Source organism: Tamandua tetradactyla, chromosome 22 (genome assembly GCF_023851605.1).
Source record: "Tamandua tetradactyla isolate mTamTet1 chromosome 22, mTamTet1.pri, whole genome shotgun sequence".
In the NCBI taxonomy this organism is placed as follows: Eukaryota; Metazoa; Chordata; class Mammalia; order Pilosa; family Myrmecophagidae; genus Tamandua; species Tamandua tetradactyla.
In genome coordinates, this window is record NC_135348.1 from 39298394 (window position 1) to 39325173 (window position 26780).

The 26780-nt window shown below is 36.6% G+C and overlaps 1 protein-coding gene across 15 annotated transcripts in view; it reads left to right on the forward strand.

Annotated features, from left to right (window-relative positions):
• The window catches only part of SCLT1 (sodium channel and clathrin linker 1), a 289811-nt gene that overhangs the window by 97804 nt on the left and 165227 nt on the right, over positions 1-26780 (forward strand). For all 15 annotated transcript variants that reach the window (XM_077140031.1, XM_077140032.1, XM_077140040.1 and 12 more), the window contains one exon: positions 2034-2104. In XM_077140031.1, coding sequence (XP_076996146.1) covers positions 2034-2104 — 71 coding nt within the window. The remainder of the gene's footprint in view (positions 1-2033; positions 2105-26780) is intronic.

Genomic DNA, 26780 nt, shown 5'->3' on the forward strand with positions numbered 1-26780 from the left:
GTTTGAATATTCCCTATAAGATATTTCATCACTTTCCCAAAGAGCCTTTTCCTTTAAACCCTCTGATTAATAGAAAGCTTAAATTTTTCTCATCAAATTCCACCTATTGATGAGTAGTTTTATCTCCTGGAGTAATATAGAACAAATTGTCTTCTTTAAGATAACTTAAGTTGTTTGCATATATACATTATGTCTCCCCTGATTTATGCTAAATGTTATACCCAGTTTTTGAATTTTTTTAACCTTTCTGGTGTTGTATGATTTTTCTACTTATTATTCCTTCCTTCCTTCTCTGCACGCCATAGTTGGTTTTCTGAATTCTGGTCTGCAGTAGTCTGTATCCCAAGATCAAGATATAATCCTGATGCTTTCTTTCATGTCTTAATAAAAATATTCCCTTTTTCATTATTCAAAGTATAGGTGCCTAGAATGTACTAAATCATGTGCCGGGCACTGGGAGTTCTGGGAAAAGCTGATCCTCAAAAATGCTCACATCATAGCCAGGAATACATGAAATTTAAATATAATGAAATGTGATCAGAGATATTATAAAGGTCTACATAAAGCTTAAACAAAATGCAGAGGGGAAACAGTTAATTCTTTCAGAAAGTGAGTTACTACACTGGGAAGCTTTCCTTACACAAATAACCTTGCAACTGGGAGATGTTAAGGATGAATGCAGGCATAATGAGGACATCCCAGGCAGAGGGAACTACAGTAGTGAGTAATTTATCACAGAATTGTCAAAGACATGCTAGGGAATGCAGAAAGTTGAAGCTGAAAGGTTGCTTAATTCCAGATTATAAATGTCTATACAGGCCATAAAACTTTGAATATGCATTTGGAAGCCACTGATAGCTTTTAAGCAAAGTTGTGGCATAATGTAAATGTATGTTAGAAAGATTGCTTTAGTAGTAGTATAGGATGTAGGCATGAGAATTCTGTAGTAGTCTAGCAAAGAAATAATGAGAACTTGAACATAGAGCCCAAGCTATTGTGATCAGAATAATGCTTAGTCCCACATAAGCTCATAGTACATTTATGTAATAGGTTCTTAGTATTTCTTAATAAATTTATCAACTGAAAATTAAGCAAAAGAGTTTAAGTTGGTATGTTAAAAATATGAAGTCAGTGAAATTGGGTAGAGTATGAGAAAAAACATGATGAAAGCTGCTTCAGAAACTCTAGTTGGAGAGACATGTATATTTGATCTGTTGTGATAGGAAGAGACTGAAATCAAGACCCTGAGTTAAGAGGTAACTATAATGTATATATGAACAAAAAGGGATTGTACCATGATGGTAAAACCAGCACTTATGGAGAAATTCCCTTAGAAAATAATTTTCTACACTTAGAAGATAGTTTATATCATTCTATTCCTCCACAAGCCTACCCTGAGAAAAGGGTTCCAAAGCATGCATACTTAGGAGATAATACCAGGGAGCAACAAAGAGAGTGCGGAAGTAAGATAAGAAAGGGAGGGAAAGGCAGCCAACAAACAAGGATTTTTAAAAATCAAATTAACACCCCATGGGTAACTGAAACTTAATCCCACTACTGAGCTCTGGAAGCCAGTGTAGAATAGTCCTCAGATTTACCATACCCATAGGGCAAAGGTGGTTCTTCCTAGCAGTCATCGGGGGACTTCTAGCAGTCAAGGGAGGCCTCCCTTTCGGTCATTGGCTGCCCCAGAGCAGGGTGGGACATTAGTTCTGCACTTGTAGCCTTCACACAGGTAGGAAGCGAAGTATGCTTCAGTGGTCAGGGAAAGCACTAAGAAAGCCCTAATGCAGCTGCAGGCAGTTTGAAGTCAAGCAGGTACCCACTGGTAGTGGTAATGAAGTTAGGCAGGTACCAACAAGCAGTAAAGGTGTGAAGAAAGACCATCTGATAAAGACACTTTATCTTCACAGAAATTTAATCATTGTCATGAGTTTCGTTTCAGTTTTTCTACTTACATACTTTATGAATTTTAAAGATCTAGTCTAGAATGCTCTAACAGTGAATGTTTCTATCTTATTTTCTTGTGACAGACCAATCAACATTTTCTGCAAGCAGTAACTGAGCAAAATGTGGAAATTGAGCAACTACGAAAACAACTTAGGTATTTTCAAAACTGAATGTTGTTATTTTATTATTAATTATTTTTCTTCAGGGGACTAATGATGGCATAATTTTTCCTGAGGCTGTTTTTTCTTCCTTCATTAATTTTCTGTCAGTATCTTTTTGTATGTATGGTCTGTTGAGATGGGAAGAGACAAAAAAACAAGACTGTCAGGAAGCAACTGAAATATAGATATGAAGGGATAAGGGATGAATCTTGGTGATAAAACCAGCAGTTATGGAATAAAATTAACTTCCTTAGAAAAAAATGTGTCTACATGTAAAAGACTACTTCATATCTTTATTTGGGTACCCCCACTAGAAGACCCTGAGAAAAGGGTTCCAGAGCATGTACTTTATTTAGGAAGTTATACCAAACAGCACCAATAGAGGAGTGGGGAATTAACAGAGAAGGGAAAAGAAGGAAAACCAATAAATAATTCTCAAATTCAAACAACTTAATACTGTACATATATATTTTGGCCCAGTGGTTTGATAAGAGACTTCAAAGGTAAAGAAACTCAATGGCAAAAAATGTATTTTACTCCCCTAAGTCATAATACTTAAAATTTAGGAAGTATGGTCAAATAAGGTTTTGTTCTATGATGTAATCATTTAAAATATCATTAAAAATTGGGTGGTACAATAGTGAATGGTAGAATTCTCACCTGCCATGCCAGAGACCCGGGTTCAATTCCCAGAGCCTGCCCATGCCAAAAATAAAAATTAAAAATTAAGTGATTTTTGCTATTTATTTTATATTTTTTCCATAATTAAATATTTTTCCATATAAAATAGAGTACTGTTTTCAAGAAAAGGTTTTAGTTTTCAAGATTTTATGTACCTCTTTTTATATGTTTATTTTATTGTCTTCATCAACTTTTTAATTTAAATAAATTTACTTTTTGGTCCCTAGACATTTCTACTAGGGGGCTCTTATTTGATCCTCCTTAATTTCTTTAAATGTTATTGATTTTAAATTTAAAATAGTAATGATTTTTTCAAAATGGAAGTAGTTTTTTAAATTATAAAAGCAATTCAAGTCCATTATAAAAAACTTTAGTCTTAAATATATCAAACAGAAAATGAAAATCTCAAAATTCCATTATTTGACGACAACCTTTGTTAGCTTTTTAAATGTATAGTTTTTTTTATTTTAGCAAAAATGGAGTAATGTAATACTGTTTAGTAGCCTCATATTTTCATTTATCAATATATAAACATCATATCTATGTTATCATTCTTAGTGCTGCATAGTATACTATTATACAGATGCTCCACATTTATTACATGAATTTTTATTTACCAACCACTGTTAATACTATATCATCTTTAGTAGATTAGGTTTTTTTAGGCTGCATATTCATTAAATATTGGAAGTAGAACAGTATGAGACTAGTGAATACATGACTCAGGACCTGAAATACATCTTAGCTATTCCTATTATTCATTGTTATTGTTGAATAAAATTTAATTTGTAATTCTGCTCAAAAATATTATAGTGAAACCTGTCTAATTTAGAACATTTAGAGAGAGACCAAGTAGGTTGAATGGTTGTTATAAATTCTTAAAAAGCTTACTTTTAAAGTTGGTTTATAATGTAAACACCAGACATGAAAGAATAAAACCGACAAAAATACAAGGCATGTGGTAGACAAATCCACAATCATAGTGAAAGATTTTAACTCTCTTGGTATCAGATCAAATAAACAAAAAATGGGTTAGGATATAGGTATCAATTATGTGATTAACAGTTTGATCTAATAGGCACCTACAGAACATTGACTCTATTTATTTATTGAATAAATATTTAGTGAACATCTACTATGTACAAGGTTCTATTCTTGGTACATGAAGCACATCAATTTACAACAGAGTTTTAGACCTCTGTCCTTTTGGAACTTCTCTAAGCAGGAGTAGAGAGGCAATAAACAAACACAATACCTAAGTAAGATATATAGTATGTTAGGAGATGATAAGTACTTCAGAAAAAAAAAGAGAGAAGAAAAAAGATCAGTCCATGTGATCTCTTTCTCCATGGAACCTAATAAACCTCTTGTGTATTAACTAATATTAAAGTTGATAAAATGTGATGCATAAAGTCTTTTGAATTCTAAGTTGTAAATCAGTAAATGGATTTACATTAAAAAAAAAAAAAATCAGGATGAGCGGTATCCAGAGTGCTAGGGGTGGAGGTGGGGTTGCAATTGTAAAAACGGTATTCAGAATAGGCCTCAACTGAGAGGTTGAGATTTGAACAAAGACTTAAAGGAGGTGAACAAGTTCACAAGGTGAACACCAGGTGGTGTGGTTCAAAAGAGTGTTCCAGGTAGAGACCTGGCCATTGCAAAGGTAGAAATGTGCTTGAGTTAACACCAAGAAAGCTAGGTTCCCTTGTTATGTATTTCTGAGTATTAAAATATTCTAAAACTTTGTGGCTCAAAGCAATAAATTATTAAGATAATGATTTGGGGGACAACAGAATAGATTCTTTGGTCTGGCCCTCCTGGACTAATCTTTGCAGGGCATGTGTCTCTCGCCAGCTGGTAGGTCTGCTGGTGGCAGAATAATCTGATGGTTGGCAATAGCTGGTCAACCTGTTGCAGTTGGCAGGCTTAATCTGGGCCACAGGGTTAGTCCAACTTCTTCACTTAGCCATGGCAAGTGAAGAATAACAAGATGGAAGTCCCCAGGAATAGCAAGATAGAGAAATCCAAATACACAAATACTTTTCAAGCCTCTCTGGAATTGTTTATAACCCCATTGCAAAGCAGGTCACCTGGTCAACCCAGGTTCGAAGGCTGTGGAAAAAAGGTATGCAACATCATATTGTAAGAGTATGGATTTAAGGAGTGAAGAATTTGTGGCCTTTTTTACAATATACCACACTGGAATAAGTGAAAAATAATCTAGGCTTCTGCCTCAAGAATCTAGTAAAGAGAACAAAATAAACCCAAACCTAGCAGAAAGAAGCGAAAGATTAATATGAGCAGAAATCTATGAAATTGAAAACAAAAGACAGTAATCAGTGAAACAAAAGGTTGGTTCTATAAAAGATCAACAAATCTGTACAAGACTGAAAAAGCAAAAAAAGAGAGAAGACATGTACCGATAACAGTCAAACAAGGAGTATCATTATAGACCCTGCAGGAATCAAAATGATAATAAAAGGGAATACTGTGAATAAACCTACAAACATAAATTTGACAACTTATAAGAAATGGGCCCAAATTACCAAAACTCACCCATTATGAAATAGATAATTTGAATAACCGCATAACTATTAAGGAAATTTGATTTGTAATTTTAAGATTCCCAAAATAGAAATCTCCTGGCCTAGGTAACTTTACTGGAGAAGTCTACCAAATTTTTAAAGAAGAATTAGCACCAATTCTTGCATAAACTCTTCTGAACAATGGAAAGGGAAGGAATATTTCCAATTCTGGTGTAGATGCCAAAACCAGATAGAGGGAGTACAAAAAAAAAAATAGCACAACATTCCAATATCCCTCATGAATATAGACAAAAACATCCTACCATTCAGCAATATATAAAAAGAATTACAAGATGGGCCACGGTGGCTTACAGGCAGTTCTCGCCTGCCATGCCAGAGACCTGAGTTCGTTTCCCGGTACCTGCCCATATCAATAAAAAAGAAGAATTATACACTATGACCAAGTGGGTTGTATGCCAGGGATGCAAAGCTGGTTCTGTATTTGAAAATTAATCAATGGAAGCCACTGTATTAACCACTTTAGTGTATAACCACTAAAGCAGAAAAATCGCATGATCATATAAATTGATGCACAAAAAATATTTGACAAAATTCAGCACCTGTTCATGATAAAAGCTCTCAGAAAAATAAAAATAAAAAGGAGATTCCTCAACTTGACAGAATATCAACCAAAAACCTACAGCAGACATTATACTTAATGGTGAAAAGCTGAAAACTTTCCCCCTAAGATCATGAACCAGGCAAGGATATCTACTTTTAGCATTCTTGTTCACCATGGTATTATTGCAAGTTGTAGTTAGGGCAATAAGACAACAAAATGAAATGAGAGTCATACAGATCAGAAAGAGAGAAAGAAAATCACTCTTATTGCAGATGTTATGACTACATACATAGAAAATCCCAAGGAATATACAAAAGCCTCTTAAGCTAATAAATAAACTCACCGTGGTCAGAGTATTCAAGATAAACATACCAAAATCAATTATGTTTCTATATTCTAGCTATTAACATGTTGAATCTAAAATTAAGAATACAGTGGTGTCTATAAACCACTCAAAAGAGAATCAAATACTTAAAGCGTAAATCTAACAAAACATATATAGGACTTTTATGCTGAAATCTCCAAAGCACTAAAAGAAATCAAACAAGAGAATGAAGAATGAAAGCCAATCCCAAGAGGTTACATACTGTATGATTCCATTTATATGACATTCTTAAATAACAAAATTGTAAGAGCAAATTAGTGGTTGCCAGGGGTTAATGATGGGCAGTGGGAGGAAAGTGGATGTGGTTATAAAAGGGTAGCATAGAGGATGAGACAACCTATGATTAAGAAATGTTCTTTAACTTGATTGTATCATTGTCAGTATTGTGATATATACTATAATTTTGCAGAATATTACCATAGGGAGAAACTGGATAAAGGACACACGTAATCTCTTGTATTATTCCTTTCAACTGCATGTGAATCTACAGATTGCAAAATAAAAAGTTAAAAAAAAAATTAATTAAAAAAATCAAGTTTTCTTTGTTAGGGAATTACCAGTCATTCAAAATATTATTTGCATAAGCTGATTTAAGCTTCAACATATTATACAGATCTGATCCAATTTTTAATTCCAGATTTTTTAATTTTTTTATCTTACTATTTAGCAGTTTTTAATATCTAGAAGTAGTTTCTAATACCTAAGTATATAATTAAAATATTTCTAGAATTCATTGACTTGCTTTTTGTTTTACAAATAAATTTTGTGATCCTAGTCTAATAATTTTTTAACTCATGGTAATCATTTTCTTTATTTCTTCTTTATACCCTTCAGTTCTCAGTACAATGTCTTCTAAGGCTTTTTTGTCCTAATAGACATTTTGAAGTTTTGAAAAATTTTCATTACAAGTCATTGGAACAAATTTTTCGCATTTCCTTTCACTCATACTTTTTGAATAACTGCTCTTCATAAGACCTGACACTGCTTAGTATAGGAGATGAAAGTTAGTATGGAATACAGTCCGATCTCACGAAAAAATTGGTTAGACAAGTAAAATTATTAGAAAAGAAGAAAAATGTAAAATGAATTACTTAAGAAATTAGAACAAAAGAATTTTAAAAAGTAAAAGAAATGAAAATGATTGGTGCAATAATTAGCAAACTAAAAAACAAGGAGCAATAGAGAGGATTAGCATAGCCAAGTTAGTTCTTTGTGATGACTAATAACAGAGACAAAACCCTTGTAAGTCTTATCAAGTGCTGTTGGGTATAACTAAAGAAATAAATATAGAAAAATTTATATACTATTAAATGCTTATATTCAAGAACAGTCTCTAATCAATAATATAAACTTCCACCTTAAGAACCAGGAAAAGAAGAAAATATTGAACCCCAAGGAAAGCAGGAGATAATATAGGTAAAAGCAGAAATCAGTAAAACTAAAAATAGAAAAATAATATAAAGAAAATCAGTGACACTAAAAGCTGTTCTTTGAAAAGATCAATAAAGCACAAGAGTAATTGAGAAAATCCCTAGAATGAGCTGAGACTCAGCATCAAGGGATTGAGAAAACCTTCTCAACCAAAAGGGGCAACAGCGAAATGAGACAAAGTGTCAATGGTTGAGAGATTCCAGAGTCGAGAGGTTATCCTGGAGGTTATTCTTACTCATTAAATAGATATCACCTTGTTAGTCAAAATGTAATGGAGAGGCTGGAGGGAACTGCCTGAAAATGTAGAGCTGTGTTCCAGTAGCCATACTTCTTGAAGATGATTGTATAATGATATAGCTTTCACAGTGTGACTGTGTGATTGTGAAAACCTTGTGTCTGATGCTCCTTTTACCTACCTTATCAACAGGCGAATAAAACTATGGAATAAAAATAAATAATAGGGGCAACAAATGTTAAAATAAATTTAGATTGAAATGCTAGTGATCGATGAAAGGGAGGGGTAAGGGGTATGGTATGTATGATTTTTTCTGTTTTCTTTTTATTTCTTTTTCTGAATTGATGCAAATGTTTTAAGAAATGATCATAAGGATGAATATGCAACTATGTGATGATATTGTGAATTACTGATTATATATGTAGAACGGAATGATCAAAAGTTAAGAATGTTTGCATTTGTTTGTTGTTATATTTTAAAAAATAAAAAATTAATTAAAAAAAACACAATAGTATATAAACTGTGTGATTCCATTTATTGTCATTTTGAAAATGGCAGAAGTTTATGGACGTATTAGCTGTTGCCAGGAGCTAAGGAAGAGGGTGGCGATTGCCTGCGAAAGTGCATGAGTGAGCTTAGTGGAATGACAGGAATATTTTATAACTTAATTGTGATGTTAGCAGTAACATTGACCATATATGTTTACAAAAACTCATCTAACTATATACTTTAAAAAGGTGAATTTTATGGTTTGTATATTATACCTTAATAAATTTAATTTTGAAAAAAATTAAATGAGTGATCAAATGCCTACTCATAAAAAGCACACCAGGGCAGTGTGATGGTGGTTCAGTGGCAGAATTCTTGACTGCCATGCTGGAGACCCAGGTTCAGTTCCTGGTGCCTGCCCATGCGAAAAAGAAAAAAAGAAAAAATACCAATCTCAGATATTTTATATGTAAGCTCTACCAAACTCTCAAGGAAAAGATGAAAACTGTTTGCAGATGATCTGTTATAGATAAAGAAAAAGGATTCATCAGCTCATTTTATTGGACTACCATAAATCTAAAGCAATCAGGTAATATAAATAAGTGCTACCTTGGTTCCAAACTCTGATAAAGGACCATAGAAAATTATAGGCTATTCAGATAACTTAACATAAATGTAAATGTTTTAAAATTAGTAAACTGAATCCAGCAATGAATTATTAAAAAAGCAATGTGGAAAAATATAAGAAGTTTATGTAATTTAGAAATCAGTGCATTTAACTTACTGTATTAGCAAATAAACTGTTAAGAGATGAAAAAGTTTAAGATTATCACAGAATGTACAGAAAAGGCCTTTAGTAAAATTCATTGTCAACTCAAGTTAAACTTATTAGCAAACCCCAGAAAAATAAATCTCCCTTAACAAAACCCTGAAACCTTGGACTTAATAATGAAATGTTAGAAGTAGACTGTTAAAGTCAGCAACAAACTAGAATATCTGCTAGTAATGCCTCCATCCAATCTTATACATGAGGTCTGTGCTGGTTTGAAAGGATGTATGTACCCTAGAAAAGCCATGTTTTAATCCTAATCCCATTTTGTAAAGGCAACCATTTCTTCTAATCCGTATTCAATACTGTATGTTTGAAACTGTGATTAGATCATCTCCCTGGAGATGTGATTTAGGGAGTCACATCTTGATGTGATGTTGATGTAATCTTGAGTGATCAAGAGTGGTTGTTAAAATGGATTAGGTGGAGATGTGTCTCCACCCATTCAGGTGGGTCTTGATTAGTTTATTGAATCCTATAAAAAGAGGAGACATTTTGAAGAAAGTAGGAGATTCTGAGAGAGCAGAATGACATAGCCACGAGAAGCAGAGAGTCCATCAGCCAGCACCCTTTGGAATTGAAGAAGGAAAACGCCTCCCGGGGAGCTTCATGAAAGAAAGCCAAGAGAGAAAGCTAGCATCTGACGCCATGTTCGCCACATCCAGATGACAGAGAAACCCTGACCCTGTTCACCATATGCCTTCTCACTTGAGAGAGAGAGACCCTGAACTTCATTGGCCTTCTTTAACCCAGGTGTCTTTCCCTGGATGCCTTAGATTGGATGTTTCTATAAACTTGTTTTAATTGGGACATTTTCTTGGCCTTAGAACTGTAAACTAGCAACTTATTAAATTCCCCCATTTAAAAGCCATTCCGTTTCTGGTATATTGCATTCCAGCAGCTAGCAAACTAGAACAAGGTCAAAAGAAACAAAAATGAAAATGATGGAAAAATTAGAAAGGAAGAAACAAAACTGTCATTTGAAAGAGAGATAATTGCACACATAGGATCTACAGAAGCTCATCAGGTTTGCTGTGCACAGGCTCAGAATAAAGAAATCAATAACACTGATATATACCAGGAATACATCATGAGAAAATGAAATTCAAAAATATATAATTTAAAATAGCACAAAATCCATTTAGGTTCTTAAAAATCAATCTAAAAAGGATTTACATGACCTTTATGAAGAAAACTTATAATTGGAGAGGTACATGTTTTAGTTTCCTAGGCTTCACAAAGCAAATATCATGAAGTGGGTCAGGTTAAATAATGGAAATTTATTCACTCACAGTCCTGATGCTGGAAAAATGTCAAAATCGGGACATCATCAAGGTGATGCTTTCTTTCTGAAGACCTGTGTTTAGGGCTGGCTGCTGATGCTTTTGGCTCCTCTGTCACTTGGCAATTCACATGGTGATGCCTGCTTGTCTCTCCCTTCTCTTCCAGGTTTTATTTATTTCAGCTTTCTTGCTTCTGTGGCTTCCTTCCCTCTCTCACAGAATTTCATTCTCTTATAAAATACTTCAGTAATAGGATTAAGACCCATCCTGATTGGGCTGGGCTACACACACTTTATCTGAAGTAGCCTTATCAAAAAGTCCTATTTACAATGAGTTCACACTCACAGGAATGGATTAACATTAAGACATACTTTTCTGGAGCACATACTATTCCAAACCAGCACATTTCATTCAACCTCTGGAATATAAAAAGTCATGTTCTTTCTATATGCAAATACATTTATTCATTCCATTGTAACATTTCAAAAGCCTTGTCATTTCAGGAACAATGCTTAGTACAAAATATCATCAAAATTGATTATAGTTGTAGTCTGTCGTGGGTCACAGTTCCCCTCTGTGGACCTATGAAACCTAGAGAATAGGTTATCTGCTTCCAGTAATACAAAGGGGCACAGGAATAGGATCAACATTTCCATTCCAGCAATGAGGAATTGGAAGTAAAACACGGGTCCAAATAATTCCATTAGATTTCAAGTTCTGAGAATCATCTGTGGACCCATGTTTGTCCTCTGGGTCTGATGAAGCAGCAGCCCCACCTGTTCCAAGTTCTTGCCCAAAAGTCATGCTTTTCCTGAACCTTGGGTAAAGGCCCCACCCTCTCTAAGTATCAGGATGGTGGCCAGGCTCTCATGAACACAGGGGCATAGGCACCACCCTCTTCAACTTTGGGGCACAGCCTTCAGAATACCGAGATGGCAGCCCAGGGTGGATAGGAACTGTATGTAGCCCAGAAAACCATGTTCTTAAAGCTAATCCATCTTTGTGGATGTAAACCTATTATATAGTAGGAACTTTTGATGAGGTTACTTCTGTTAAGGCATGGCCCAGGCAAGTCTTAATCCTCTTAGTGATATCCTTTATAAGAAAAGAAAATTCTCTAAAACAGGATGTATACAGAGAGAGTGTGTGTGTACAAGCTGTGAAGCAAGAAGCTGAAAGCAGCGGAGCTCAGAATAGAATGGAGAGACCAGCTGACGCTGCTATGTTCCTTGTCAGGTGGCATCCAGTTTTTAGAAAGAAATCATCACCTCAATGATGCCTTAATTAGGAAACTGTTCTCACCTTCAAAACTGTAAGTTAATAATTTCCCTTGCTAAGCCAACCCATTTCAGATTATCTGCTTTCAGCAGCCTAGGAAACTAAAACCAGTTTTGGTACTGGGAGTGGGGTGCTATTCTTACAATACCAAATATGTGGAAACTGCTTTGAAATTGGTTAATGGGTAGAGAGTGGAAGAATTGTGAGCTGTTTGATAGAAAAGATTTAAATTGCTTTAAAGAAACTGTTAGTAGAAATAGGAATGCAAAAGGTACTTATGATGAAGCCTTAGACTGAAATGATGAATGTAAAATCAGAAACTGGAAGAAAGATGATCTTTGTTTTAAAGTACAGAGAATTTGGCAAAATTGAATTCTGATGTCAGATGGCAGGCAGAATTTGAGAATGATGAAGTTGGGTATTTAGCTGAGGAGATTACCAAGCTACTTGTGGTTTCTCCTTGCAGCTTATAGTAAAATGTGAGAGGAAAGGGAAAACCTGTGTAGTGGACTCCTGGGCACAAAGAAAGCAGAAATTGATGGTTGAGAAAATTCTGAGCTTCTGGAAAATGAGTCCTAAGAAAATCGAGCTCCATGTGAGGGTTTAACTGAACTTGGAATCAGTCATTTCAGTGAAAGTCAGTATTGGAAATGCAGCTAATCCAGAAAGGATCTCTGGAAAGTTCCTTTGATAGTTTGGACCCCTGTGTACTACATGCAGAACCAACAAGTTTCTTTGAGATATGTATGGACGGAACCAGTGCCAGGCAGGAATAAAAGGGGCAGGAAAGAAATGTAAGGAAAAAATGACTTCAAAGGCAGAGCCATGCCAGGGGAGTTCTGGACTGAAGAAAGCTGACAACAGGCCATAAGTGCAAGCCCACGCATTTGTGTGGGAAGGGTGAGGATGCCATGAAATGGGTTGGGTTAAACCGTGAGAACTCATTCACTCATGGTTTTGAGACCAGAAAAATGTCCAAATAAAGATATCAAGGCAGTAATCAAGGTGATACTGCATGAAGATGGGTATTCTGGGGCTGACTGCCAGCGATCCTAGCTCCTCTGTCATATGGTAAGGCACACTGTGGTGTCTGCTGGTCTCTCCCTTCTTCAGGTTATGCTGATGTGATCTTGCTTCCATGGCTTTTTTCTCTTTCTGTCTGAATTTCATTCTCTTATGAAGGACTTCCAGTAACAGGATTAAGACCCATTCTGTTTTGATTGGACTGCACACACCTTAACTGAAGTAGCCTCATCAAAAAGATCTTCCCTAACAGTATTCATAGGCACATTAGGAAAGTCAAAATGAAAGTTGATTGGTAAAGATGATGAATAGATATGTTGATTTTTGATATCTGTGTGGAAGCATCACTTAATTTTTGGATATTTGGCCATAAAGATAATAAATTGAGATTGGTGATCAATAAACTGGTTGTGGTTTTCTAAAATCTAAAAGGTCTTAAGTGTTCAATAGTCCATAAGTAACTTTGCCATAATATTTGCCAACAATATTATAGCTTAACATTAAGCAGTTCAGAGTTGTATACATAAAGCTGTGCTTCTTCTGCCACAGATTTGAAAGCACATAAGAATAAACAGATGCTTTTAGGGAAGACAGTGTTGCTTTAAAGTTTGACAAATTCTGACTGATGGGCATATTTGACATTACCAAAATTTTAGTTTTGAGATGCTTTATAACCATGCCAAGAATAACTAAATAAGAAACTCTTTTACACTTTGTTGAGTTTGTGCCTATACAGAAAACATATTAGTTCCATTTTTTGTCTGTTTTTTAGAATGCAAAAAGATTAAAATCATATGAACTGATAATTAAAGCTTTTATCATTTTCCTTCTCAAGAATGTTTCATATACCCTGTCATACTAGAGAAAACTCTGCGGCCTAGTTTCTAAGAACCTGTTCCTCCCTGTTCTAGTAGCTAGCTGCTGGAATGCAATATACCAGAAACAGAATGGCTTTTAAAAGGGAGAATTTAATGAGTTGCTAGTTTACAGTTCTAAGGCCGAGAAAATGTCCCAATTGAAACAAGTCTATAGAAATGTCCAATCTAAGGCATCCAGGGAAAGATACCTTGGTTCAAGAAGGCCGATGAAGTTCAGGGTTTCTCTCTCATCTGGAAAGACACATGGCGAACACAGTCACAGTTTCTCTCTTGGCTGGAAGGGCACATGGCAAATACGGCGTCATTGCTAGCTTTCTCTCCTGGCTTCCAGTTTCATGAAGCTCCCTGGGAGGTGTTTTCCTTCTTCATCTCCAAATGGTCACTGGCTGGTGGACTCTCTGCTTTGTGGTGCTGCAGCATTCTCTGCTCTCTCTGAACCTCTTTCTCCAAAATGTTTCCTCTTTTATGGGACTCCAGTAAACCAATCAAGATCCACCCAAATGGGTGGAGACATGTCATCCCCTAATCCAGTTTAACAACCACTCTTGACTAAATCCCATCATCCAGGGAGATGATCTGATTACAGTTTCAAGCATACAGTATTGAATAGAGATTATTCTACCTTTACCAAATGATATTTTGATTAAAACATTTCTTTTCTAGGGGGCATACTTCCTTTCAAACCAGCACACTCCCCAACCCTCCAGCTATATCACATTGCTTCCTAGTACAGGCTGCTCTAAGTATTACTTTGCTGTTTCTCATGGAAGAACTTCTGCTTCCTTCCTTTTTACCTTTGATCGTGAAATTGTTACTCAGGGAAGTTATAACTTTATAAACTTGTTTAAAACTTGCCTTCTCCATGAAGACTTCTCTTGTTCATTCATCAGATAGAGCTAAGTATACCTTCCTTTGTACCTCACAAAGTTTATGTTGTGACTGCACAAATATCTGTCATGGCATTTTTAATACTTCATTGTACTTAATTGTTTATAAATCAGTCTCTCTTCACTGGTATTTAAACTCCTTAAAGGTATGGATCATGATTTGGTCATTTGTTTTTTATCATCTAGCAAGTGCTAGATACATAGCATGCACTCAGAACTTATGTTGAGTGATTGTGTTAACTAAATGATTAAATGTTTAATTAAATTGCACTTCATTGAGAAAGGACAAGGCCAAAACTAATTTATTTGTTTGGATTACCTTTTGTTGTCCTTTGCTTATTGGTTATTTGGGGGCACAATTGTTCTTTTGAACCACCATTATTTAGAAAAGTTATTTTGTTGTATTCTTGAGCTATGCAAAAATGTGTGACCATTTATGAGTCTTGATTTCAAAAACAACACACCTAAAAAATTCAATATAATCAATATTAGTTTTGCACAGGTGGAAAGGAACAAACCAACAATTCAAATGAAATACAGGAGTTGCAACAACTAAATCAGAATGTTAAACAGAAATGGAAAATCTCATCAAAAAGCAAATCAGTGAGTTGAGGAAGGATATAAAGAAGGCATTGAGTGAACAAGAAGAAATCCAAAGTTTAAAAAAAACTAATGGAAACTTACAGTAATAGATCTGAAGTGCAGAAGAAAGAATTAGTTAACTAGAGGACGGGACATCTGAAATCTGACACAAAAGAAAATATAGGGAAAAGAATGGAAAAATATGAGCAGGGCCTCAAGGAATTGAATGACAACATGAAGCACATGAATATACGTATTGTGAGTGTCCCAGAAGGAGAAGACAAGGAAAAAAAGGAGAAAGACTAATGGAGGAAGTAATCACTGAAAATTTCCCATCTCTTATAAAAGACATAAAATTACAGATCCAAGAAGTACTTGTATACCCCAAACACTGTTTTTGCTATGTGTCTAGCAAATCCAAGAAACTCATTAATCAGATTGTCAGATGCCAAAGAGAAAGAAGAAATTTTGAAGGCAACAAGAGAAAAGCAATCCGTCACATACAAGGGAAGCCCAATAAGACTCTGCGTGGATTTCTCAGCAGAAACCATGGAGGCACAAAGACAGTATTGGTATGATATAATTAAGATTCTGGAAGAGAAAAATTGCCCACCGAGTATTCTAGTTTGCTAGCTGCTGGAATGCAACACACCAGAGATGGATTGGCTTTCAATAAAAGGGGATTTATTTAGTTAATGTATAGTTCTTCAGAGAAAAGGCAGCTAACTTTCGACTGAGGTTATTTCTTAAGTGGGAAGGCACAAGACGATCTCTGCTGGCCTTCTCTCTAGGCCTCTGGGTTCCAACAACTTTCCCAGGGGGTTTCATCTCCAAAGGCCTGGCCTGGCCTGGCCTGGCCTGGGCTGGGCTGGGCTGGGCTGGGCTGGGCTGGGCTGAGCTGGACTGAGCTGAGCTGGGCTGGGCTGAGCTGAGCTGAGCTGAGCTGCGCTGCGCTGTGAGTGCTGAGATGAGGTATGCTGAGCTGCTTGAGCTGGGCTACATTGAGCTCTCTCATTTAAGCACCAGCCAGTTAAATCAAATATCATTCAGCAGGCACGCCTCCTTGCCGACTGCAGATGTAATGAGCAACAGATGAATTTCATGTACCATTGGCTCATGTCCACAGCAACAGAACTAAGCACCTTCACTGGCCAAGTTGACACCTGAACCTAACCACCACATGTCCACCCCTTGTCAACCTGGCAACTATATTGAACAATATTGAAGTGGCAAAAATTCTCTTCTGGCTGTGGACTTATGAATCTCAAAACAAGTTATCTGGTGCCAGTATGCAAAGGTGGGACAGTCACAGGATCCATAGGGAGAAATTGGAAGGAAAACCTGCAGGGCAAACACCATTGGATTTCAAAGTCTGAAAGTCATTTATCCTTCAGCTTTAGAAAGTGGCAGTCCCACCCTTTCCAAGGGCCTACGCAGTGGCCTGCCTCTTTCCAAATCAACCTCGGAAACATTGAGACCACCTTTTTCTCAGCTCCACTCTCTCCAGACAGTGGGGCCACACCTGGGCTCTCTGCCATTTCTGGGGCACACACTCAGCCCCTCCATGTGGTGGCAGCCAGGATCTCGCCAGTCCCCAGGAGTGTGCTGTACCTTCTCAAACACCTGAGGCGGCACAACTCTTCCACTGCAACAAGATGGGCGACTCATCCTCTGCCCTCAGGGCAAACTCACCCTCTCCATGTATATGGATGGGTCCAGTCTCTGGCCGAGGTTTTTTGGCTTCAGACTCAAGCTTCCATGATTCTCACTCTGCAAACTCCAATTTGTCCCTTTTGTGTCCCCCTTTGTCCAGATTGGCAGTGGTTCCGTTTGCACAACAGTCTCTTCAAGCACTCCAGGACATCGCCATCATTCTCTTCATGGTTTCTCCAAAATCTTTCCCTTAGCCATCAAAAAAACCGTTCCAACATATCTGGTATTTGCAAACTGCAGCAGCACCACACTCTCTGGTACCAGATCTGTTCTAGTTTGTTAGCTGTCAGAATTCAACACACCAGAGATGGATTGGCTTTCAGTAAAAGGGGATTTATTTAGTTAATGTATAGTTCTTCAGAGGAAAGGCAGCTGTATTGTTAGGATTCTCTAGAGAAACAGAATCAACAGAAACACTTGCAAATAGAAAATTTATAAAAGTGTCTCATGTGACCGCGGGAACACAGAGTCCAAAATCCACAGGGCAGGCTGTGAAGCTGATTATTCTGATGGAGAGTCTGGATGAACTCCACAAGAGAGGCTCACCAGCCAAGACAGGAAGAGCCTGTCTCTTCTGAATCCTCCTTAAAAGGCTTCCAGTTATCAGATGAAGCATTACTCATTGCAGAAGACACTCCCCAGACACTCCCCTTTGTCTGATTACAAGTGGAATCAGCTGTGGATGTAGCTGACATGATCATGATTTAATTTTATGAAATTTCCTCATTGCAACAGACAGGCCAGCACTTGCCCACCAGACAAACAGGTGCCACCACTTGGCCAAGTTGACACATGAACCTAACCATGATAGCAGCTAACTTTCAACTTAAGGTTCTTTCTTATGTGGGAAGGCACAAGACGGTCTCTGCTGGCCTTATCTCTAGGCCTCTGAATTCCAACAACTTTCCCCAGGGTGATTCGCTTCTGCATCTCCAAAGGCCTGGGCTCGACAGAACTGAGCTGAGTGCCAAGATGAGGTATGCTGAGCTGCTTGGGCTGTGCTCCTTAAGCTCTCTCATTTAAACACTAGCCAGTTAAATCAAACATCATTCATTGCAGCAGGCATGCCTCCTAGCTGACTGCAGATGTAATGAGCAACAGATGAGGTTTACATACCATTGGCTCATATCTTCGGCAACAGAGCTAAGCACCTTCACCTGGCCAGGTTGACACCTGAACCTAAATACCACACCAAGAATTCTATATCCATCAAAATTGTCCTTCAAAAATGAGTGGGAGATTAAAACATTTCAGACAAACAATCATTGAGAGAATTTGTGACCAAGAGACTGGTGCTGCAAGAAATACTAAAGGGAGCACTAGAGTGTTCAGATATAGACCCTCCCATCTATGGACAAATGATCTTTGATAAGGCAGCCAAGCCAACTCACCTGCGACAGAGCAGCCTCTTCAATAAATGGTGTTTTGAGAACTGGATTTCCATATGCAAAGGAGTGAAAGTGGATCCGTATCTCACACCTTTAGATTAGAGCTAAGACCATAAAACTTTTAGAAGAAAATATAGGGAAAGAATCTTATAAAACTTGCAATAGGAGGTGGTTTCCTAGATCTTACACCCAAAGCACAAGCATTGAAGAAAGAAATAGATAAATGGGAATTCCTCAAAATTAAATACTTTTGCATATCAAAGCACTTTATCAAGAAAGTAAAAAGGCAGCCTATGCAATGAGAGACAATATTTGGAAATCACCTATCAGATAAGGGTTTAGTATCCAGAATATATAAAGAGATTCTTCAACAATAAAGTGGCAAACAACCCAATTAAAAAATAACAAAAGACATACGACCCAGCAATACCGTTGCTGGGTATCTACTCAAAGGACTTAAGGGCAAAGACACAAACGGACATTTGCACACCAATGTTTATAGCAGCATTATTTACAATTGCAAAGAGATGGAAACAGCCAAAATGTCCATCAACAGACGAGTGGCTAAACAAACTGTGGTATATACATACGATGGAATATTATGCAGCTTTAAGACTGAATAAACTTATGAAGCATGTAATAACATGGATGGACCTAGAGAACATTATGCTGAGTGAGACTAGCCAAAAACTAAAGGACAAATACTGTATGGTCCCACTGATGTGAACTGACATTAGAGAATAAACTTGGAATATGTCATTGGTAACAGAGACCATCAGGAGTTAGAAACAGGGTAAGATAATGGGTAATTGGAGCTGAAGGGATACAGACTGTGCAACAGGACTAGATACAAAAACTCAAAAATGGACAGCACGATACTACCTGATTGTAACGTAATTATGTTAAAACACTGAATGAAGCTGCATCTGAGCTATAAAAAAAAATTGGGCAAAAGACATGAACAGACTCTATTCAGAAGAGAAAATACAAATGGCTAAAAGTCATATGAAAAGATGCTCAACTTCACTTGGTATTAGGAAAATGCAACTCAAAACCACAAAATATTATCTGAAACTCACTAGAATGGCCATTATTGAAAAAACAGAAAATGACTAGTGCTGAAGAGTATTTGGAAAAACAGGCACACTATCCACTGTTGGTGGGAATGTAAAATGGTACAACCACTGTGGAAGGCAGTTTGGCAGTTCCTCAGGAGGCTAAGCATAGGATTGCCATATGTTCCAGCAAACCTGCTACGTATCTGTTCAGAGGACATGAGGGCAAGGACACAAACGGACATTTGCACACCAATGTTTATAGCAACATTACTTACGATTGCCAAGAGATGGAAGCAGCACAATGTCCATCAATGGATGAGTGTCTAAACAAGCTGTGGTATATACATACAATGGAATATTATGCAGCTGTAAGCAGAATAAAGTCATGAAGCATGTAAAAATATGGATGGACCTTGACATTATGCTGAGTGAAATTAGTCAGAAACAAAAGGACAAATACTGTTTGGTCTCACTAATATGAATTACAATGCATGAATCTGGAGAATTGAAGTTAAGAACACAGGTTATCAGAAGACAGAAATAGGGTAGAGATTGGACAGTTTGTGCTGTAGAAATACAGATTGTGCAAACAGGACTGATTTTGAAAATTCAGAAATGGATAGCACCATACTACCTGATTATAGCACAATAACGTACGTACACTGAATGAAGCTCATTGGGAGTACAATAGAGGGAGAATGACTGGTGGCACATATGAGACCAGAAGGAAAGATAGAGGATAAAGACCGATATGGTATAATTTAGGAATGCCTAGAGTATGCAATGATGATGATTAAATGTATAAATTAAAAAATGTTTTTGCATGAAGGAAAACAAATGTCAGTATTGCAGGTTGTTGAAAATAGATGGTATATGAGGAAAAGTACAGTGTAAGTTAGGGTCTATATTCAACGGTGACATTGCAATATGCTTCCACTGAATATAGGAAAGGTATTATTCCAAAACTAAATGTCAACAGATGGGGGGATTGGGAAAAGGGTATGGATTCTGTGTGGAAGAAAAGGAAGTATCTTCAGATAATTGAGTCTGGTGGTGAAAGCATGTCTATACAATTAGGCTGGATTATATAATGTGTGAATAAAACTGTTTAAAAATGAACAGAAAGAAACAGGTGCTAGAGTAAATGCAGAAAAAAGAGATGTACCTATTCACTGTTGGTAGGGAAATGATGTTCTAGCCCTTGGAGGACAGTGTGTTGTTTCCACAGGGGGCTAAGAGTGGGTTTGCCATATGATCCTGAAAACCCCTTGCTCAGTGTTTACCTAGAAGAACTATGTCTGAGGACACGAATGGACATTTTTACACTGGTGTTTCTGGTGGCAGTGTTCGTGATCCACAGTGAATGGAGGTGGCCTCAAGGTACAACGGCTGAGGAATGGAAGGGGGACCTTGGTGTATACATACAATGGACTACTGAGTGGCTGCAAGAAGGAATGAAGTTGTGAGCGTGCAGCTAGATGAATGATCCTTAAGAGCTGTATAATGAATGAAATGTCGGGAACAAAAAGACAAATATTACCATGCCTCCATCACATGGACTAAGTATAGGATAAAAATAAAGTGAACTAAAGTCGAGAGCAAGGCTTATCAGGTTGGGACTTATTGTAAAGAGTCCTAGATTGTAAGCTTTTATAGCAGTCACATATATTCTGGAGGTGTACCTGATAAATCTAAATTCTGAGAATACTGAGCTGTTTGTATATAGCATGGTCTTTCCCAGAACCTTCGGGTATTTATGTAACACTTGAGAGTTGGAGCTCTGAAGGTATGAAAGTCAGCAGTATCCCATATAGGAACTATTTAAAAAGTTGAACAAATGATCAGAAATCGAGTAGAGAGATGAATGAAGCTGATCTGGAGAGGGCTAAGATTTCAGAATACAAGGTAAAGGATGATGTCGTCCATATTTTAAAACTTCAACTTCTCGTGAGACTAAAAGGAGAGATGTTTATTTAGTGCAAAGTTTATATTTTGGGTAGTGCATTTCCTAATTTAACTTGTATAGTCAGTTTGTTGAACACCATGAGTACATGAAATCTTGAATAGGCATGAGATTTTGTTGGTTTGTCCAGGTTAGTATGATGCCCTGATAAATCCCAGAGTGATTTGGGCAGTGAATAAAGAAATATTTGCAAAGTCCCCTTGGGAGAATGGGGAGAAAAGAGGAAATATTCAGCTTCCCCATTTGGAGAGCCTCTGATATTCTCACAAGCAGTGGGAACAACCAGATCAATAGGCCAAGCTCAATCTTGGGGTTTCACCTTTATGAAAATGATTCCTGCAAAGGATAGGCTAAGCCTACTCAAACTTATGCCTTAGAGTCACCCCCAGAGAACCTCTTGTTGCTCGTATGTGGCCTCTCTCTCTCTAAGCCAACCTAGAGTTGAACTCACTGCCCTCCATCCTATGCAGGACATGACTCCCAGGGTTATAAATCTCCCAGGCAACATGGAACAGAAATCCCAGGATGTGCCAAGACCTGGCATCAAGGGATTGAGAAAGCCTTCTTGACCAAAAGGGGAAAGAGAGAAATGAGACAAAATAAAGTTTCAGTGGCTGAGAGATTTTAGTAAAAAGATTTTCTTGGAGGTTATTATGCATTATATAAATATCCCTTTTTAGTTTATGGTGTATTGTAGAGGGAAGTACCTGAAACAGTTGAGCTGTGTTCCAGTAGTCTAGATTCTTGAAGACGATTGTATAAAGATGTAACTCTTTACAGTGTGACTGTATGATTGTGAAAACCTTGTGCCTGATGCTCCTCATATCCAGGGTATGAAAGATGAGCAAAAAAATTAGATTAAATAAAATAAAGAAAGAATAGAGGGGAAAAAGATAAAATAAATTGGGTAAATAGAAATGTTAGTGGTCAGTGAGAGGGAAGGGTAATGTGTATGGTATGTATGAGTTTTTTCTTTTTTCTTTTTACTTCTTTTTCTAAAGTGATGCAGATGTTCTAAAAAATCATGGTGATGAATACGCAGCTGTGTGTATTGTGATATTGTGATATTCTATACCATGGTATTCTCTGTGTGTGAAAATTTCTCAATTAAAAAAAAGAAAGAAAAGAGGCTCAAAGTACTAAAGTGTGCTTTATAGATTACAGAATTTCAAATCTGGAGTTTGTGACATATTTTTCCCAAAGTGTTTGTAATAATTTTCCCCATTGTCCCTGACCAATAACTAAATAAAAAGAATAAAGTTAAATTAAAAATTTAAACAAAAATCTCAATAAATGTTTACTTTTATCTTTAAAAATTTAAAGTTCATACACAGAAAGGGTAGAGAATTATTGCAAGGGTAGAGAATTATTACTACTAAATTATAGGAGATTACATCCCACATAGAAATTAAAGTTTTGAATGATCTTATATTGCATATAATTTTGAATCAACTTAAATTGTATATAATTTTAAATTGTGCAAAGAGATCTATTTAAAGTTTAAGAGCCAGTGTTTAAAAAATTTTTATAGCTCAACATAGGGATTAATAAATGTCCATTGCTATCAGAGTTTCTTCCTAAATTTATTCATTAGACCACCACTTAAGGTTAGAAAAGAGGAAAAAAATAAAACTTCCTCCAGTTTTGCTCCTTGCTATGAGTTATCTAAAATCTATGCTGATTGTAAAAGTCTAGTACTTGAACTAAAATTATGTTTGGGTATATTCTAAGGTTTTTAACCATAAATGATTGGTTTTATTACACCAAATAATTACAGAAGTACTTATTAAAAGTACCTAATGTTTGCATTTTTCTTTGATTTTAAAAGGAAAAGCATGAGTATATATACAAGCAGTTAAAACTTATATAAGTATATATAAAAAAGCAGTTAAACTGTACTATTTAACTACAGTTAAAATAGTAGTAAGATTCTATTTCTCTTAGAATCTTACTACTTTTTATTGCATGAAAGAAATATTAGAAATATTCTCCTGATGTGAAAGTACAGGAAAAAACATAAAGTTTTATCTTTAAATAGACTCGTGTTTGATGTTGAATATCAAAGAAATGTATTCGTAATTAATGCATTTTAACTCCTATATGCGTGCAGTGGTTTCTATAAGGCTTGTATTATATCCTATTCTTTATGTTGTAATAACTTGGTTATACTTTGCTTAACTTTTTCAAAGGTTTATATGTTAAGGATTTAATCCAGATGTCTTTAATATTATAAGTAATCAAAAATTGCATTAAAGAGAAAGAACAGACATGCATTTTTAAATGGTTAACAAGGAAGCATACCTGAAATGAAATAACATGCTTTTTAAAAATATTCCTTTGGAGCAAAAATAAAATATTTGGTAATGGTAACTCTAACATCAAGATTGTTGATATTTAATTTGTTTTTCTTATTTTTTAAATCAAATTTTTTCCTAAAATGAAATCTGGTTTTGACCTTAATAAAATTATATACACAAGCAGTCATATATTTAAACCATCTGTATGTAGATAGTATAAACATATAGTTAGTAAAACTTTCTTTATAAGGTTAAATTAGGATAATTTTTGTGTTCATTCAGAGATTTCATAAATTCAGATTTTGGAAGGACTGATAAGACACCAAAGCATACTGAAGCTTGTATTTAAAGAAAAGGGGATATTGTACAGCAAGAGAAAAAGAGCGTTAACAAGCGTAGGAAGTCCAAGTGAACACCCAGGTACACAGAATATTGTTTTGCACAGGCATGCTTTGTTTCCACATTGAAAAACCAGGATCTGTACAGTGAATCTTGGCTTCAGGCGGGCTTGAGGCAGAATTTCCCAGTGGGGTGTTTTTATACTGGCTGTCTAACCAGTTATGCCAGGTAAAAAACATCAGTACACAAATCAGCTCTGTGAGTTACCAGAAGAGATTCAGATTTTAAACAGCACATCATAAATCCCACTGCCCATATGTTGTTCTAGACACTCAGACATCCCCAAAGCTTTCCCAGTTCACTGTAAATTAACTCTGTCCTGAACAGTTCTTGAAAACTTAATCTAAATAAGGGCCCAATCATGGTGATAGCTTATATTTGTAAAAATTACATTAAAATTTATAAAGTGCTTTAATAAGCATTAACTTATGATACTCTGTGAGCTATCAGGGAAACTTTTTTATCTTCATTTTACAGATGCAGTGTTGAAACTCAGAGAGTTAAGTCATATATACTCATGGTAAAGCCTGGCCTAGACCGCAGTACTTTTGACTTTTATTGTAGAATTATTTTTCACTATGTAATGCCGAAGTAGATGTAAAGAACTATTCTTTTCTGGGTAGTTTGTGAAACATTGTGAGAATAATTAGATGTACATAAAACTACCTATTCCCTCTCTCACAAAAAACATTGCATTTTTGGATTTTAAGGAATATATTATAGTTTGAATGCTTTTAGAATATTTTCCCTTTTTATGGCTTACAAAACTAGGTCTAGGGGCTAGTGCCTGAGTTTTTTCTTTTTGCTTATGTAGTAGAGAGATTCTGTTTCAGAGGATATAATATGTATTGATATTTATTTTTGGAACATTTTTCAGAAAATTGTTACTCTATGATTTTCCATATCTGAATATCATATTGGATGTGTAAGATCTAAGTAAAATAATTGAAATATAATCAGGGCCGGAGCTCCTCCCTCCGTCCTTCCCGGGTCGGCTGAGAGTCTCGGAGAGGCAAGTTTCCCAAGCCGAGGCGGCCGGCGCCCCTCTTTTGTGGGTGGCTTCCTGGTCCGGCTACGAGTCTCAGATCAGAGGGCTACCGAAACCGCGGTGGCCCTCCCCTGCAGGCGGCTTCCTGGTCCGGTGGGGAATTCCACAGGCCGTGGCAGCCGGTGACCGACGCCCCTCCCCCACGGGCGACTTCCTGGCCCGGTGGTGAATTCCCCGGGCCCGCTGCAGCCGGCGACCAGCCACAGAGTCCCCTCAAGCCGCGGCGGCTGACGCCCCCAACACGCGCGGCCCCCCGAACCAACGGAGAGAATTGGATCAGAAATACCCAGGCCACGGAGATCAGTGACCAGGGGGAACCTTTCCAAACACGTCAGACTAATGTGTGCCACGAGTGCCACCTACTGGGCAAGATAAGAAAAACAGAACCCAGAGGTTTCACAGAAAAATCTTACAACCTTGTTGGGTCCGACACCCACGGAAATCTGACTAAATGCCCAGACGCCAGCAGCAGAAGATAACGGTCCACGCTCAGAAGATTGAGAATATGGCCCAGTCAAAGGAACAAACCAGTAGTTCAAATGAGATACAAGAGTTGAGACAACTAATGCTGAATATACGAACAGAAATGGAAAACCTCTTCAAAAATGAAATCGATAAGTTGAGGGAGGACATGAAGAAGACATGGGCTGAACATAAAGAAGAAATAGAAAAACTGAAAAAACAAATCACAGAACTTATAGAAGTGAAGGATAAAGTAGAAAAGATGTAAAAAACAATGGATACCTACAATGATAGATTTAAAGAGACAGAAGATAGAATTAGTGATTTGGAGGATGGAACATCTGAATTCCAAAAAGAAACAGAAACTATCAGGAAAAGAATGGAAAAATTTGAACAGGGTATCAGGGAACTCAAGGACAATATGAACCGCACAAATATACGTGCTGTGGGTGTCCCAGAAGGAGAAGAGAAGGGAAAAGGAGGAGAAAAACTAATGGAAGAAATTTTCACTGAAAATTTCCCAACTCTTATGAAAGACCTAAAATTACAGATCCAAGAAGTGCAGCGCATCCCAAAGAAAATAGATCCAAATAGGCGTTCTCCAAGACACTTACTAGTTAGAATGTCAGAGGTCAAAGAGAAAGAGAGGATCTTGAAAGCAGCAAGAGAAAAACAATCCATCACATACAAGGGAAACCCAATAAGACTATGTGTAGATTTCTCAGCAGAAACCATGGAAGCTAGAAGACAGTGGGATGATATATTTAAAATACTAAAAGAGAAAAACTGCCAACCAAGACTCCTATATCCAGCAAAATTATCCTTCAAAAATGAGGGAGAAATTAAAACATTCTCAGACAAAAAGTCACTGAGAAAATTTGTGACCAAGAGACCAGCTGTGCACGAAATACTAAAGGGAGAACTAGAGTCAGATACAAAAAGACAGAAGAGAGAGGTATGGAGAAGAGTGTAGAAAGAAGGAAAATCAGATATGATATATATAATACAAAAGGTAAAATGTTAGAGGAAAATATTATCCAAACAGTAATAACACTAAAAGTTAATGGACTGAATTCCCCAATCAAAAGACATAAATTGGCAGAATGGATTAAAAAACAGGATCCTTCTATATGCTGTCTACAGGAAACACATCTTAGACCCAAAGATAAACATAGGTTGAAAGTGAAAGGTTGGGAAAAGATATTTCATGCAA